A 15,472-nucleotide genomic window follows, 5' to 3' on the forward strand; every position below is an offset into this window, starting at 1 on the left:
AAAAGTTTATCATAGATAAAAAATACATAAAACAATATTTTTTTTTCAAACATTATTCTTTTATTGAAAATAAATGATATATTTTTTCTTTTTATTAAATTTCAAAATAAATAATAAATTAAAACTTATCTTAAGTAATATTTTAAAAAGGGGAAAGTCATTAAGATTTTTTAGGGGAGAGATGAGGTAAACATATGAGACAACCCATACTTTTTTAAAAATTATATTTATAATATTTCATTATTTTACCCTATTTTTCATCCGCCAAAATAAAATAAAATTTAAAAAATTTGTGTTTTTTATTTTCTTAAATGAATAAAATATAAAGTAAATATGCATTTAAAAATAAATAAATATAAAATTTTTATTTTTTTTATTTTTTAATTTAAAAAATTTTATTGATAGTATAAACATAAAATTATAGATTTTCTGTTTGAATTCTAATCAAGATATTTTTTTTATGACATTGATGTGAAAAAATTTAATTCAATTTAATGATTGTGAAAAGCATATGTTTAATTTTAAAAATTTAATTTCAATGGATAAAGATATAAATTAACAATTAGGAAGTTTGTCACAAAAAAACATTTTTTTAAGGCACTCATAACTAATTATTTTTAATTTTTGTTGAGAGTAATTTTCTTATTAATTAAGCTTTGATTTTTGATCCCCCAAATATAAAAGCATGATCTAAACCAACCTCATCATCAAAGCAATCTACAAAATTAGAAAATTTATCTTTGAAATCTTTTTTTATGTATTCTGGGGTATATTCATCTCCCTTAGCGTAATAGACAGTCATTTTATTTGAAAATTTTTTTATTTCTGATTCATTTAGTTGTTTAATTTCGTCAAATTAAAATTTTGTTAAATACATAAAGCTTAGTCCTGTTTCATATCCGATCCATTAAGCTATGTTTTCAGCACAATCGTTAATGTCTTCTCCATTTTATATCCTCTCATTCTCATATGCCTTTAAACTGATAAATCTAAGCAAAGATAAAGGTATAAAGTAATCAATACATTTTAAGGCTATTTTTATAAAAAATGTATATCTATGAAGGTTGTTTCTCTCTTAACCCAAAGGAGTTTGAACAAGCCTGTCTATTGTAGGATGTATCATTATTACATGAAATATTCTTTTTTAGTCTATGGCATTAATTAATTTCAAAGTTGTATAGCAACCACATGAATGGCCTATAAAAACAAATTTAGAATTTTTATATTTATCTTACTTAATTAAATCATTAAAATATTATATTTTATGGTCAATTTATTGTTTTAGATTAAAGTATCTTTTGAATGACCCTTCTTTTTTAAATTATCCTGCTTAGCCTATTCCTATTACGTCGTATTATTTGTTAAAAGCTTAACTCAAATGAAGCAAAAATCTATCATAAAATTTAACGTATCCAGGGTTTCCAGATTAAAACAAGAAGACAATAGAATGATCGTTACAGCTAGATGGGTAATAAAGGGTTTCAGTATAGTATTCTTTATTTTTACCATGATATGTATATTTATATTACCCGACATGATTATACAAAGGCTTTTCATATTTTTTTAAAAATCTTTTTATTAAAAATGCAAAAAGGATCAAGATAACTATTCCTATCATTTTATTAAATATAAATACTTTTTATTTTATAGTTTAAATAATTATTAAATTTGTTGTGAATTTAACTGAATTTTATATAATGAGCAGTTTACACATAGATCTGATCAGATAAAATAGACATTAATTTTGATAAGAAATGACCTTATGTAATACAAATATTTAAGTTTTATACCTTACTAACTTCGTTTACACAATGTTTAATTATTTAAAAATATTTATAATCTAAAATTTAATTTTATGCTTTATTAAAAAAATATATATAAATCAACACTTTTAAGAATTTATATGCCAAAAAAAAATACTTTAAGCATCTTAACAATAAATTTTAAATAGTATAGGTGTTGTTTGAATAAAAAATTAAGAAATACTTGTCAATTCAAAACATATTTATCTATAAAAGCATTAAAGAATAAAATATGGAGTAATCTTAAAACTAAATTAATTAAATTGGGTCTACTTCTCAATAAATATTCAAAAAATATGACGTTAGAAATAATCTTATACAATAAAACTTTTTTAATTAATAAATTCTTTAGAATTTTATAAAAGAAATTTTTTAGATTTTAAATATATGATAAAAAGAAAAAATTACATTAACAAAAATTTCAATTCTAAATCAAAGACATTACTTTAAATTATTAATAGTATTATTTGATAAAATATCTAAATTTTAAATATTTAGAGCTATTTTATCAACAATTTTCAAAAAATTAAAGTCAATTTAGTTTTAACTTTTTATTATTGTTTAAATTTAAAAAATTTCATTTGATTGATTTTAAAAAATAAATTAAAAAATCTAATAAAGCCTATTTATTTTATTTACAAATTAAGAATTTTTCTAGAAAAACTATATTATTCTAAATTAAGAAGATTTTTATTATATGAAAGCCATTTTATTTATTTTAGATAGATTATCCTCTAAAAATATATTTATAATTTATATATTTAAGTAAATTGTCTAATCTATTATTACTATTTACAAAAAATGTATTCTATGTATTTGCTTACAGTCGATAACTAAATAACTAACATTTTTAGAAGTAATTTTTTTCATATTTTTTATATTAGGTTAATAATTTCTTCTTATTTCTTATCAATAGTGTCTAACTTACAATTTTTAGAATTTAATAGAAAAAAATATTCTTCTTATAATGAAAAAAATTTTAAAACCCATAATTTGATCTAATTAATTTCATCTATTTTTATTAAAGTTACTTAAAAATAAAAACAAATATTATATCATATTTTATATTTTAGTTATTTTTTTCATTTTAATTTAAAATTTTTAAATTAAGAGTTTTGCGTTTCTAAAAAGGTTGATATTGCATTATTATCCATATTCTATATCAATTCACAAGTCATTTTGGAAGATTCTTTCATTATCTTATTTATCTTTCTGTTACTATAGTATTTTAATGCACTTCTTACACCTAAAATAACCAACCCAAACAGTCCAATTATTTTCTCAGCAATACTTGTGATTTCAAAAACTATTATTTTTATAGATTTTTAATATTCTCTTAATTAAAAATAAAATATACCTTAAATCAGTAAAATCATTTATTATTGCAGTAAAAGACAAACAAAAAGAAGTAAAAATGTCTAAAATACTTGAAGAGTAATTATAACACCGTTTAATACTCTAGAGATAAACGGTCTTAGTGATATTAAATAAACTAAAAATAAAATCTCGCTAGAAAGACAAATCCAACCACTAATTATTTTATTTTCAAGTATGAAAAATATAATAATTTGCATTATTTTCTTTAATTCTAGAAAAAGCCAAAATGATTAAGAAAATTTATTTATATCTTTCAGCTAGCCTATAAGTGCACTAAAATTATATTAAACTTAATATTCATATTTTTCTTACGAAAATATTAATTTAATGCATTTAGCTATCATAAATATGTATAAAACAAGTATAACACACATAAATGTTAAACTTGTTATGCAGATCGTTTCAAAGCTACCCATATCTTTTAAACTCATAATGTTAATTAAGATACTAATAATTATCATGTTAGAGCAAAGCATGCAAGCTCTGATAGGAAGATTCCATTTAGAATAATTATAAATTTTGTTTGCAATCTAGTTATTTTTTCCAATGTAAAATAAAACTGGTATAATTAAAAATGAAAAAATCATAGCAATTGACTAATATAAGCAATTCTCTATATAAAAATATCTTAAACTCTAAGCATCCAAAAGAATTCTTAATTATTAACTTTGCTAAATAGTATTTTGAATAATTTTAGTATCAAATTATAATATCTTTGACTACTAAATTGGATCCTGAATAGCTACCAGTATGTTATGCATATAAGAATTTTGAAGGAAGTAAGAACTTACTCCTTATTTTATAAATGGGATTGTGAAATAAGTATTTCCTCTCATCTGTTAAGTTTATAGATAAAACCACATCATACAACCTATTTAAGGCACAAAAAGGCTTAAGAAAAACCCACCAGAAACTAATCCTATAGTGTTTATTTAGTTTAAACTAGAAAGTAGATCTATTTGTCCTAACTCACTCTCACAATCACTTAAACTTTGAGTTTGTACTATTCATTTTTTTAAGTATTTTAATTATTATTTTAAATATAAAACAAAAAGTGTTTACTTTACAAATCCTAGCATTCTTAGGATTAAGACTATTCTGATTCGATTTCTGATTTTGTAGTGCAAATTTTATTTATTTAATCATAAAATAATCCACTCATGCAGGTAACACAATCATATTTAGTTAATCCGTTGCAGTACTAGCAAGATGAATCACATTTTTTACAAGATAAATAATCAATTGTGTCATTTTAAATATCTTGCTACTCATTCTTTTGATAAAACTCTCCTTAATATTTAAAATAATTTATAATTAAAATTAATTTTAAGTTATTAGATCCAAAAAAATTTATTCAAAATAAAATTTTATGAATTATTTACCTTCGTCACAAATTGTGCACTTCCCTATAGAACTCATGGTTAATTTAGGTGAACACGATAAACAATTTATATTTAAAGGCCCATTACATGTTAGGCATGAACTATCACATTACATGCATTTAAGTGTTTATTAATCCCTATATTATGATTTACTACATTTTTGGTCACACTAACCATTTATAAGATCATAATTTTACTCACATATTAAACAATTGTTTAGAGATAGGCAAGAAGAACAATAAGTTTAACATTATTGACAAATTTAATTTTAATTATAATAACCTGTTTGGCATGCATTGCTGCAAATTTGCTAAGGTGTTAAAACATAACCAGAATTGCAATAAGTACAAACCAAAGAAGAATTACATGTGTTGCAATTAACGTCAGAGCATAAAACACATTAAAATGTTGTAGTATCTTAATAATATCCTTTCGGACAAGTTTCAACACATTTATTTTAAGAGTTTAACATTAAAGTGTATTGACAAACTGTGCAATTGGTAGCAGTTCCTTAGCATTCTTTACAAGAAGAATCACATGCTTAACATTTACTAATATCTACCGATGAATTTTTTAAATCAGAATCTTCATTGCCATTGTAAAAATAACCTATGTTTTTTTAATAATAAATTCTTTTTATAAAGATTAATATGTAAACAAATAAGAACCTTTTTAGCAAATATGACAGATTCCATCAGTACCAATATTAAGATTTTATTAACAAGTTAAACAAATATTACCACTAATACCTTATTCATTACAAGTAGCACATCTGTAATAGCAATTTTAGCAAATTTAGTTTTAGTCATCACGATATTAATTTGAAAGACACTGATCTTGATAACAAACTGAGTTATATAAATGAAAATTTTGATTACATGTCTGACAAATTAATGTTGAATCGCATACACTACAATTAGAGTCTTAGCATTTCTAGCAATCATAAGTAGATGAGTTTGTATAATAACCTGATGGGCATGTAAAAGCACAAGCGTTTGTATCCGAAAGTTTATAGAGGCACTAAAGACACTATCCATTACTTGAAACATAGTATCCAACGAGACAAGAAGCGCATTTCGTTGATGTAGAATCATATTCAATACAATAATCAACTATTTAATTGTACTCAGAGATAAAGGATGATTTTTGCTAACACTATCCATTATTATCGACAATATAATTAGTGTTACAATACAAACATGTATTTTAATTACTATAAACTAGGCAGGAAGAACTTACTTAACACTCAGGGCACTGATCTTAATATAAGCATTAGGAACACGATTAAGGTAAAAATATCCCGTTTTATTAAACTAAATAATAGTATTATTTTAATGTGCAAGTTTTATCAGAATTTATTTAAAAGTAACTTGGGTCACAAATTTAGCAAATAGAAACATTTTTTTTGGTAACGATGTTATTTTAGCAATTTGAATTAGCTACGCATTAATTATCTTACAGATAATAGCCAGAATTGCATAAAATGCAAACATTATTACTGTTAATGTATTAGCAAGTAGCACAATTTGATGTACAAATAATTTTAATGCAGTTTTATGATGAATCTATTAAAGAAGTACTATCACACTTAACACATAGTTTATTTTAAGTTTAAATGCAATTATTTATTCCGATACTCTAGCAGTTAATATTTTAAATATCAGGTTAATAATAAATAGGACATTAGCTAACACAAATTTAATTCATTAAATAACCATTATTACATTAGCTGCAATTTAAATCGTTAAACTAGTCATAATTATTATAATTACAGTAATTTATATATTGATCTGCCTGAGAAAGAGTACACAACTATCCAGATGTAGGACAAGATACACATTCATTTTGGTTATTTAATTAATATCCTTTTAAACAATTTAGTGGTATTTATTAGATAAAATATTAATTATTTGATATCTTTAAAATATTATTTATTATATTATTCAAAAGATTAAGTATATTTAGTTCCTATACGCAGATATTATTTTTGATGTAGTAGCCTTATATACAGTCTAAGCATTAACCCTAGGAATTACACTTTGAGCAATTTTGATCACAAACAACACATTAATTTGTTGAAGCTTGAAAATATTCATTTTTATTACAAATCATATCAATTTATAGGGATGGCATCTGGCAAGTGAAATAACCTGTTTTAAAGCCAACTAATAATTGTGATGAAACATTATTTGTGTAAAGATACACTAAAACCTAGGTTGCATATGTAAGATCTACATTAAGAGATATTTGTTCTAAATTATTATTGCAATAAAACTATTACTTTTAAGAGAAAGAATTAGATTAAGTTGCAGCAATTACTGTCATTTATACTGAATTATTAGAATTCCTTTATAAAAATATATCAAATTGTATTACATAATTAATTTACATTGTTAAAAATTAATTTTTTTCCAATCTTAGAATGTTTAATTCTTAATGAAGGAAGTCAATATTGACTATGCTAAAATTAAATAAATATTAATCAAACTATTTGCAAATTTACATAGGTGAGTATATAAATGAGCATGAAAAAGCCAAATTTAAAGTAGTTCTTGTGCAATTATACTAATCTAAGAAAAATATAAATTTGAAGTTTTAGGGTTAGCTATCTGTTTAACTAGTAATTAATATTTCCATATTTTGCAAATTATTGGCATAGCTATAAGATTAGATGCTTGTAAACTAAGAGTTGTAAAATCCTTCCATTAATATGTATCCGCCATATTTTTTTATTAATACTATAATTAAAATAAAATAAGAATAAATAAAGTAATCAAAATTAATCTACTCTGCTTGCTCACTACGGTTTCAACAAATAAAAATAAGGAGAATATATTTGTTAAAATTATTACACTGTTTAATATTGATTTTTTCATTTTTATTTAAAAATTTTTGAATTTAACTTTTTTAATAAATAAATAAAATACAAATTAAGATCAATAATACCATAAATAAAAAATCAAGTTAGAATCGCTTTTATTTAATTTACATTTTCAATTTTAAAATTAATTAATTAATTTGTGGTTATAAATTTACTTAATAGCTTTTAAGTTATTAATAAAGTAACTTTCTTGCAATTTAGGTAAAAACTAATTTAAAAAAGTATTAGTTTGTTTAAATTACATTTTATAAGATTGTTAATTATTAAAACAGCTTAAATAAATTTATTTTTTGAAATTAGATTTCTAAAAGATTTAAAATTTATTTTAGAATTCTAACTATTCCCATTTAAAATAAAAAATAAATCTAAAGATAGTTATTAAGCTTACAGAGATGAGTTAAATGTTAATTGACGCTTAAAGAACAATATCCAATTTTTATTACATTCTACATTAATAAATTAATAATTCAATTAGCTAAAATAAGGATAAAAGTGCATTAAAAAAATAAATTACTCATTATTAAAATTTTAATCTTTGATAAATTTTCTAAGGCTCAGAAAAATCTTTTATTAAAGTTATTTAGTTTTTAAATTTTTAAGAAAGTAAACATTTTTAAACATATCTTTGCCTTTAGAATTAAATGACATTATTAAAACTTTATCAACTTTTATTAATCTTCTCCTTATTATTATTTTGATAATAAATTATTTTAAATTAATAAAATAAAATAACAACAACTCTAAATTAAGTTTATTTAAGAATAAAATACCCATATATTATTTTAATTTTAATTTTTTTATTAATAACATCACTATTTTCTGCTTTGCTTGGTATTTGAGGTTATCAAGAAGGTTAAAAATATTTAATAACCAAAAAAATATGTTTTATAAAAGTTAAATTTCTCTGATTTTTTCAACCATAAGATTTTTATGACTTTTTATATATTCTTTTAAGGAGAGAGTGATTAAATTTTTGTAATCAATATAATCTTTAATTAGCTGATACTTTGTTTTATTAAAATTAATTATACGATACTTCATATTATTTGGTATTTTAATATTAAAAGTCTTACAAATAATTATACTGAAGGGAGTATATTTTTTACTAAATATTAATATCTTAATTTTTGAAAAAACTATAATATAAAACTATTTTATGGTTTGTTTGAAGAAACATGAGAGTGCTAATTTATTAGGACTAAATGTAACTAAATAAAATATTAATTAAAAAAGATATTATGCTCTAAAAAATTAGGGGAAAGTATGATAATGTTAATTTCAAGAAAAATAAAATAAATTGAAAGCTTTTATTTTTAGATAATTCAAATTTTTTTAAATAAACTAAACTTATAAGACTCAAAAAAAATAAAGTTTAATTTTATAATAATTTATCATTTTGAAGATTATTTCCCATAAAAAAATTTATTCATTTTATTTTTAATTTTTTTCATAACAAACAATCAAAAGGAATTCTAAATATTTTCTATCATTTCCTTCAAAAAATCTTTATAGAGGTAATCAGGTTTTACTTCTAAACATTTTTTAAATGAGATTTTTGCCTTATTATTTTCACCAGTTAGCAAATAAATGATGCCTAGATCATGATATAAAAAACTATTAAGAGGATCTAAAACTATTAATCTCTAAGTATACTTAAGAAGTCCATCTAGTGAGGATATTAGTTCTATAAAATACTTTGTCTCTTATTATCTTTTAAGAATGTATAAACAGTTTATAGTATTTAAGAGAGTTGAGTCTATTGTTTTGTCAGCATCAAAAGACTTAGCATAATAATCTAAGGCTTATTCTATATTTCCAAGTAAATAGCTTTACCAGCCAAGGTCAAGCAAAGCCTGTGCATGCTTATCATTTATTTCTAAACACTTTTTATAAAGTGGTATTGATTGATCACTTTGTCCCTTATTTAAATAGCAATAACCTAAATTAAAATAGGCATCAGCATTTAACGAGTTGTTTTCAATAGCTAATTAAAAGTATTATTATGCTTAATCTATATCCATAAACTCATATAGATGAATTGTACCTATTTCAACATATGCTTAGTCAAAAGAAGAATTTAACTCTACTGATTTTTTGAGATGTCTCAAAGCAAGGTCTATTTTGTTGAGCTTTTTATAAGTAATTCCCATTTCATATTACATAAAAAAATCACATGGATCTATTTATATTAAGATTTATTGCAATAAAGCCATTCTATTAAACTCGCCTTTTGTTCTCAAAAGTTCTATTTCTCTCATTATGTCTTTAGATTTCTTAGCAACATAAATATTTAAACCATTTTAAATTGATTGCAGAGTTGATTAAAAGTCATATTATGTAGATTATATTTGTAAATTTATTTGTTTTAAATAGCAAATAATATCTAATTGCAAAATATTAGTGTCCACAGTATCAATATTTTATCTTTCTAAAATATCAATAATTCCTTATATAAAATTTTAGTAGATTTCCTTTTTAAGCTCTAATGATGCATCGTTTTAGTTTTAAAGATTAAAAGGAGATAAATAAATACTATGGTCATTTCTAACTCTAATATTGCTAAAGTCATAAAAGGAAAAGTAAAATCCTAATTTCAAAAGTTCGCAAAATGAGAACGTAAATTGTTGAATAATTTATATAACTCTCTCAAAAAATAAAGGGTTTTCTTAAGCAAATTATTGCAATGGGATACCAGGATACTCAAATTAGCAAACCAAAATATTATTTTCTTGAATATGTTTAACAATTTTTGGTACTAACTCTATATGCCTATTAATTAGTTGCTGTTAAAACACTTTACTGAAAAATTGATTGTAAACATTTTAGCTATCACAGCTATCTTAAACTATTAACACTTCATATTTTTTACCAGCAAACTTATCTTAGGCTATATATATTGGAGTTTACACATTTTAACCTAAAAAATCATTTTCATTAATAATTTCTAATGATATTTTAGATAAGATGTCTTAGATTTATTTACTACTGCTTTCCATTTTTTTTAACTAAAAAAGAGCGGCTTTTAATTTTATCAATATAACTAAAAAATACTTGACAAGATGTTAAATACAAAATTTTATTTTTTTATTTTTATAACCTAAAATACTTTCTCAAAATGCTAGATTGAAAAAATTTCAAATTATAAATTTATTTTTTAAATATTTCGCTTATACTATCAAAAAATAAGAAATTTTTACATTTAATTACCAAATTTTATATTATTTTAGTTATGAGCCAATAAATTAAATTTTTTATTGCAATATAAATGTAATAACAACATTAGTAATAGATTCATAATATTTTTACTTATTAATGTAAAAATTAATAAAATAAATATATATTTTTAAACAAAAATATGATAATAATTTATTTAATCTGATCTTTTTGTGTTAATTTAAGTATTTTTATCTAAATTGAAATTATTTATAGTGAAATATTTATTATCATCCATTCCCATCAGAAATTTCTTTTAGTCCGAATTTGCTTTTATAATAACTAAAACTTTTCTATCTAAAGTTATCTAAATAAAGAAATTTATCATTATCGAAATTAAAAATTTAATATATTTTGAAATGAGAATATAATATTTAAAAAAGGAGAAAATTAAAGTAGAAAATTTATTATTTTTTAAATATGAATCTTTTTATATGTTTGTATTTTTAGATAATTTTTTAAGTAGATATGTATAAAATAGATAAAAATTATCTTTTAGTGATTAAAAACCATCTATAAAAATTTATCAAATAGAAAAAAATTAAATTTTGATTAAAGTTGCATTTGATTGATTTAGCTTTTTTTATCTCTTGAGAATTGTTAATTATTTTTGTTAAGGAAGAAACATCTATCAGATACTAATTATATCAACTTTGATTGAAATATGCAAGCTTTTAATAGATAAAATAACTATCTATTTCATAAATAATTATTACAAACTCTGATTTGCTCGTAGCTACAAGGCTTAAATTTCTCTATAACTCTTAAATTAGTTTTTTATTATCGAATAGGCACTTTAGAAATGATTCATTATAAAACAATTTTATGGCGCCTATTCCAATTTTTTGTACAAATTTTAGTAAATTTTTGTTTTGTATTTATTAACTAATAAACAGATTTTACATCAGGAAAAGCATCAAAAAACTGAGAAAAGTAAAAATAAAAATGGCTTATGAATTTTTAAGTGTTTATTTAGTCTAATTGAAAAATGGAAATGCGTAAATTAGAGTATAAAAATTATGAACAAGAGTTTATATTTCTATTTTAAAGATATTGAATAAAAGGTAGAGAAAAATTAATAAAAGAAAGGCTAGAAGAACCAGCTAAATGGTGGTTGTGTACTTGATTGATATTTAGGGATATTATAGATAAAATATGCAAATAATTAAAAATTGCATAGAGAAAGAAAGAAAGCCTTTTATTTTATCTAATGATTCAGAAATTAATATGAACATATACATGAAAAAAGAAAGAGAAAAATATGAAGAAGATTTTTTATTAATTAAGGTCAGCAATTTAGAGAGAGTTAAAGAATAATCATTATGTTCTATTTTATTTTTTGAAAGTTTCTCATTTCAATTTGTGTTAGAATCAAATATTATAAGATAGGATTTCTATATAAGAAACCATCAAAAGCCTTCATAAATATCCTTATAATAAATTATAATCTTATAAAAGTAAATAAAACAAAATCAAAAGAAACAACTAATATAATAATAATGAACAAAAAGCACGCCACTTTAAATAACTATATTTTAGGCAAAACACTTGGTGCTGGTTATCATGCCAAGGTAATACTTCAAAGATTTACTTCAAATATTCAACTCAAGCAAAGATTATTAATTATACTGCTTAAAAAGCCTAATTTTTGCAAATTCTATTTCATTTTATCCAGGAGCTTCTTTTATATTAATATGCGCTGCTATTAGTTTTTATTTTTTCTTTTCTATCTTTTGTTTTGTATGATCGATCTAATTGATTAGGAATGCTCTTGTTAATTTTTTCTATTTCATCTCTAGACATAGAAATTATGAATTAAATTTTGCAAGGTTAACTCTTTAAAAGTATTGATATAATTCAGAAAGTTAAATGTCTAACCCAAATAGATGAACAGCATTCTGTTATTCAATAACTTAGAGTTCCTTTTTATAGAAATAGAGAGATAAAATATCATTTTAGCATTTTTTTACTTATTTTTTACGTTTTACAAAATAGGTTAAATTAGCTTCATTCAATGGCTAATAAGTTGCTGCTAAGATTTTCAAGAGCACTCATAGCTTAGCCTCTAACATGAAAACTTTGAAGCACGAAATTGGCGTTATGCAAAAACTTAATCATCCTAACTTGGTCAACCTTGTTGAAGTTATTCCTAACGGAACTTACACCAAGAAGAATGGTTAAACTTATGAAGCATTAGGTATTATTTTAGAATACTGCGCTGGTGGTGAACTCTTCGAATATGTTGCCAATAGTGGTCGTTTCTCTGAAGAAGTCGCTAGAGCTTACTTCCATCAATTAATTGATGCTTTGGAATATCTCCATAACAACAATATTGCTCATCGTGATTTAAAACCTGAAAACCTTCTTTTTGATAGCTAATTCAATTTAAAGGTTGCTGACTTCGGTTTCGCTACTTTGATGGAAGGAAAGGATGGAAATGGTCTTCTCAAAACCTGCCTCGGTACTGAGAGCTACATGGCCCCTGAAATTCACGCTAAGCTCCCTTACAATGGTTCTTCTGTTGATTTATTTGCTGCCGCAATTATTCTTTTCATTATGTATGCAGGTACTCCTCCTTTCTCCAAGGCTGATCCTAAAGATCCTTATTACAAGCTCATGTGCACTAACAGACATGACACTTTCTGGTAAGCTCACTTGAAGAACAAGGGTTCTGAAAATTTCTTCTCACAAAGCTTCATGGATTTGATTAACTCTCTCCTTGCCCACGATTCAGTCTAACGTCCCTCCCTTGCTGAAGTAAAGAGCCACCCCTGGTACAATGGTCCCGTTGCCTCTATGGAAGAAATTAGACAATAATTCCTTGTTAGATATAATGCTGTTTAAGCTGCTATTGAAAAGGAAAGACTTGTTAAATAAGAATAAAAGCTCAAGGAAAAGGCCAAAGAAGGTGGAAACATGAGTAAATAATTAATTAATTAATATTTAAATTAAAAAAAGAAAAATTATATCTGTTTTTTAAATTAACTACTTTTCTATTTTAATTTTGCTTTCGATCAAAATAATCAAATTTATTTATTGGTGATTAAAATAACTTATTTAATTATTTAAATTTAAAAATAGTGTTTGCAGGTGCTAATAAATTCAGATCTGGAAACGATAATGTCGATGAATTTGCTGGACTCGACTAAGCTTTCAATTTATTATCTGTTCAAAGATAATTAAGAGATGCTGAAAAGGATGAAGAAACTACTTCTTAATTAAAAACAGTTGCTGATGCTGAATATGTCTTCAAATACTTGCTTAAGAAGCATGGTGAATTCTGTACTAAGGCTGAACCCTCTGATAAATACTATAAAATTAAATTTGTTGGTGTTGACAATAACAGTAATCCTCTTGAATTCACAGCTGAAATAAAGAAGGTTGATGAAGAAGTCAATGTCTTAGACTTCCAAAAGGTCCGTGGTTCTGCTTTACCTTACTTCGAAACTATCAATAAAATTAAGGAATAAGTTGCTGCCTTCTGAACTATAATTTGATGGCTAGATTAATATTATTTAATCAAAAATTCTCCTTCTCATTTCTCTTTAGAATACAAATAAAAAGTACTGATATAAATAACGAAAAAACTGATATGGGAAATAAAAACTTTTATAAATGATTTTTGAGATAAAATAAATAAATAAAGTAAATGAATAAACCAATAAAATATTTTAAATTTATTACATACATAATACATATACTATATATCTTACTCTCAGTTAAATAAAAGTTTTGTTTTCCTTATTAAAACTCTTTTTTTTTTACAGAAATGCAAATAAAAATTGAAAACTATTCCATGCTTATTTACTTACTTCACATTCAATATTAAAGTTTTTTATAAAATGATATTTTTTAGAGGCAATTTTGGTGTTATAATTGAAAAAAAATAATATAAATAAATACATACATTTACACAATATCATAAAAATATTAAAAAAAACATCAACAAAAATATTTCTAAGCATACACATGTTAGTAAACAAAAGTTAGAGTTCGTTTTCAAAAGATTTTTCAGTTTTCCAGAATTTTTATTCAATAATTAAGTGTTTTTATCTAATCCAATATCAAGATCGTTTAAAAGCTAAACTTAGTCATCTACTTCTTCAACTATGTTTTATCCACCTGTTTTTATTTTGTTAACAGTACTGAGCATAACTTATATTTATTTATCTTAACTGTCCAACTCTTATTGTTAGTATTTATAAATTTATTTGTTTGTCTGTCCTTCAATATCATATTTTTCTTAAAAGTTAGCTGGTTTTTACATTTTTTAATTTTTAGATGCCATTTTATCTTATTATATTAAAGTATCTAACTATTGTTTTTTTTACTTCTCAAGTTCAACTATCATGCTTCTTCGTTGCTCAATTTCTCTTGCAGTGAGTCCCAAGTTTTAAAGATTTCTTTCTTAATCCTGTACGAGTTAAGTAATTTTTAAGATATCAGATTCAAAACTTTTTAGTTATCCTCTGATTTCTGAATCAATAGAACCTAGAGATTTTCCTTAAATTTTCATTTACTCTCGCTTTGTTATGTCTCTTGTTATTGATAGCTATAACTTTTTTATTTGGTCATATTCTTATCTAAATTAATCTTTCATTTTTAAGCTAAACTTTCTTAAATTATATGTATTTTTTAATATTTTAAATGAATTTTAATTAATATCCTATCAAATTTGATCAAAAAATAGTCAAAATGAATTTTAATTTTTTAAAACAGAAATTTTCAGAAAAGAGCAAAAAATTCTGAAATGAAAAATTAAGTCATGATTTAATTCTTTAAAATAATTTCATATTAAACAAGAATTAATTTATTTT

General features: G+C 22.7%; 6 protein-coding genes across 6 annotated transcripts; 1 reads left to right on the forward strand and 5 right to left on the reverse strand. All coding sequences in view use genetic code 6, as the record gives it.

Moving 5' to 3' along the window:
- Positions 1-601: 601 nt before the first annotated feature.
- Positions 602-1,618, reverse strand: TTHERM_00220960 (UPF0554 C2orf43-like protein; the record flags this gene model as incomplete). Its single annotated transcript, XM_001020668.2, has 1 exon — positions 602-1,618. One exon carries the CDS (start codon positions 1,616-1,618, stop codon positions 602-604), a length of 1,017 nt encoding a protein of 338 aa, XP_001020668.2.
- A 1,266-nt stretch (positions 1,619-2,884) lies between these two features.
- TTHERM_000220969 (transmembrane protein, putative) lies at positions 2,885-3,178 on the reverse strand (the record flags this gene model as incomplete). The annotated part of the gene is made up of 2 exons (XM_012798750.1): positions 2,885-3,108; positions 3,160-3,178. The coding sequence occupies 2 exons, from the start codon at positions 3,176-3,178 to the stop codon at positions 2,885-2,887; spliced, it is 243 nt and encodes an 80-aa protein (XP_012654204.1).
- A 700-nt stretch (positions 3,179-3,878) lies between these two features.
- TTHERM_00220970 (zinc finger lsd1 subclass family protein) lies at positions 3,879-6,886 on the reverse strand (the record flags this gene model as incomplete). Its single annotated transcript, XM_001020669.2, has 6 exons — positions 3,879-3,972; positions 4,038-4,182; positions 4,242-4,469; positions 4,562-5,170; positions 5,302-6,478; positions 6,536-6,886. 6 exons carry the CDS (start codon positions 6,884-6,886, stop codon positions 3,879-3,881), a joined length of 2,604 nt encoding a protein of 867 aa, XP_001020669.2.
- Positions 6,887-8,902: 2,016 nt separating this feature from the next.
- TTHERM_00220980 (tetratricopeptide repeat protein) lies at positions 8,903-10,438 on the reverse strand (the record flags this gene model as incomplete). Its single annotated transcript, XM_001020670.3, has 1 exon — positions 8,903-10,438. The coding sequence occupies one exon, from the start codon at positions 10,436-10,438 to the stop codon at positions 8,903-8,905; it is 1,536 nt and encodes a 511-aa protein (XP_001020670.1).
- A 1,716-nt stretch (positions 10,439-12,154) lies between these two features.
- On the forward strand, positions 12,155-14,140 carry TTHERM_00220990 (Serine/Threonine kinase domain protein; the record flags this gene model as incomplete). Its single annotated transcript, XM_001020671.3, has 3 exons — positions 12,155-12,226; positions 12,651-13,575; positions 13,737-14,140. 3 exons carry the CDS (start codon positions 12,155-12,157, stop codon positions 14,138-14,140), a joined length of 1,401 nt encoding a protein of 466 aa, XP_001020671.1.
- Positions 14,141-14,574: 434 nt separating this feature from the next.
- TTHERM_00221000 (transmembrane protein, putative) lies at positions 14,575-15,288 on the reverse strand (the record flags this gene model as incomplete). Its single annotated transcript, XM_001020672.2, has 1 exon — positions 14,575-15,288. The coding sequence occupies exon 1, from the start codon at positions 15,253-15,255 to the stop codon at positions 14,575-14,577; it is 681 nt and encodes a 226-aa protein (XP_001020672.1). The 5' UTR covers positions 15,256-15,288.
- Positions 15,289-15,472: the final 184 nt, after the last annotated feature.

Source organism: Tetrahymena thermophila (assembly GCF_000189635.1).
Source record: "Tetrahymena thermophila SB210 genomic scaffold scf_8254564, whole genome shotgun sequence".
NCBI lineage: Eukaryota > Ciliophora > Oligohymenophorea > Hymenostomatida > Tetrahymenidae > Tetrahymena > Tetrahymena thermophila.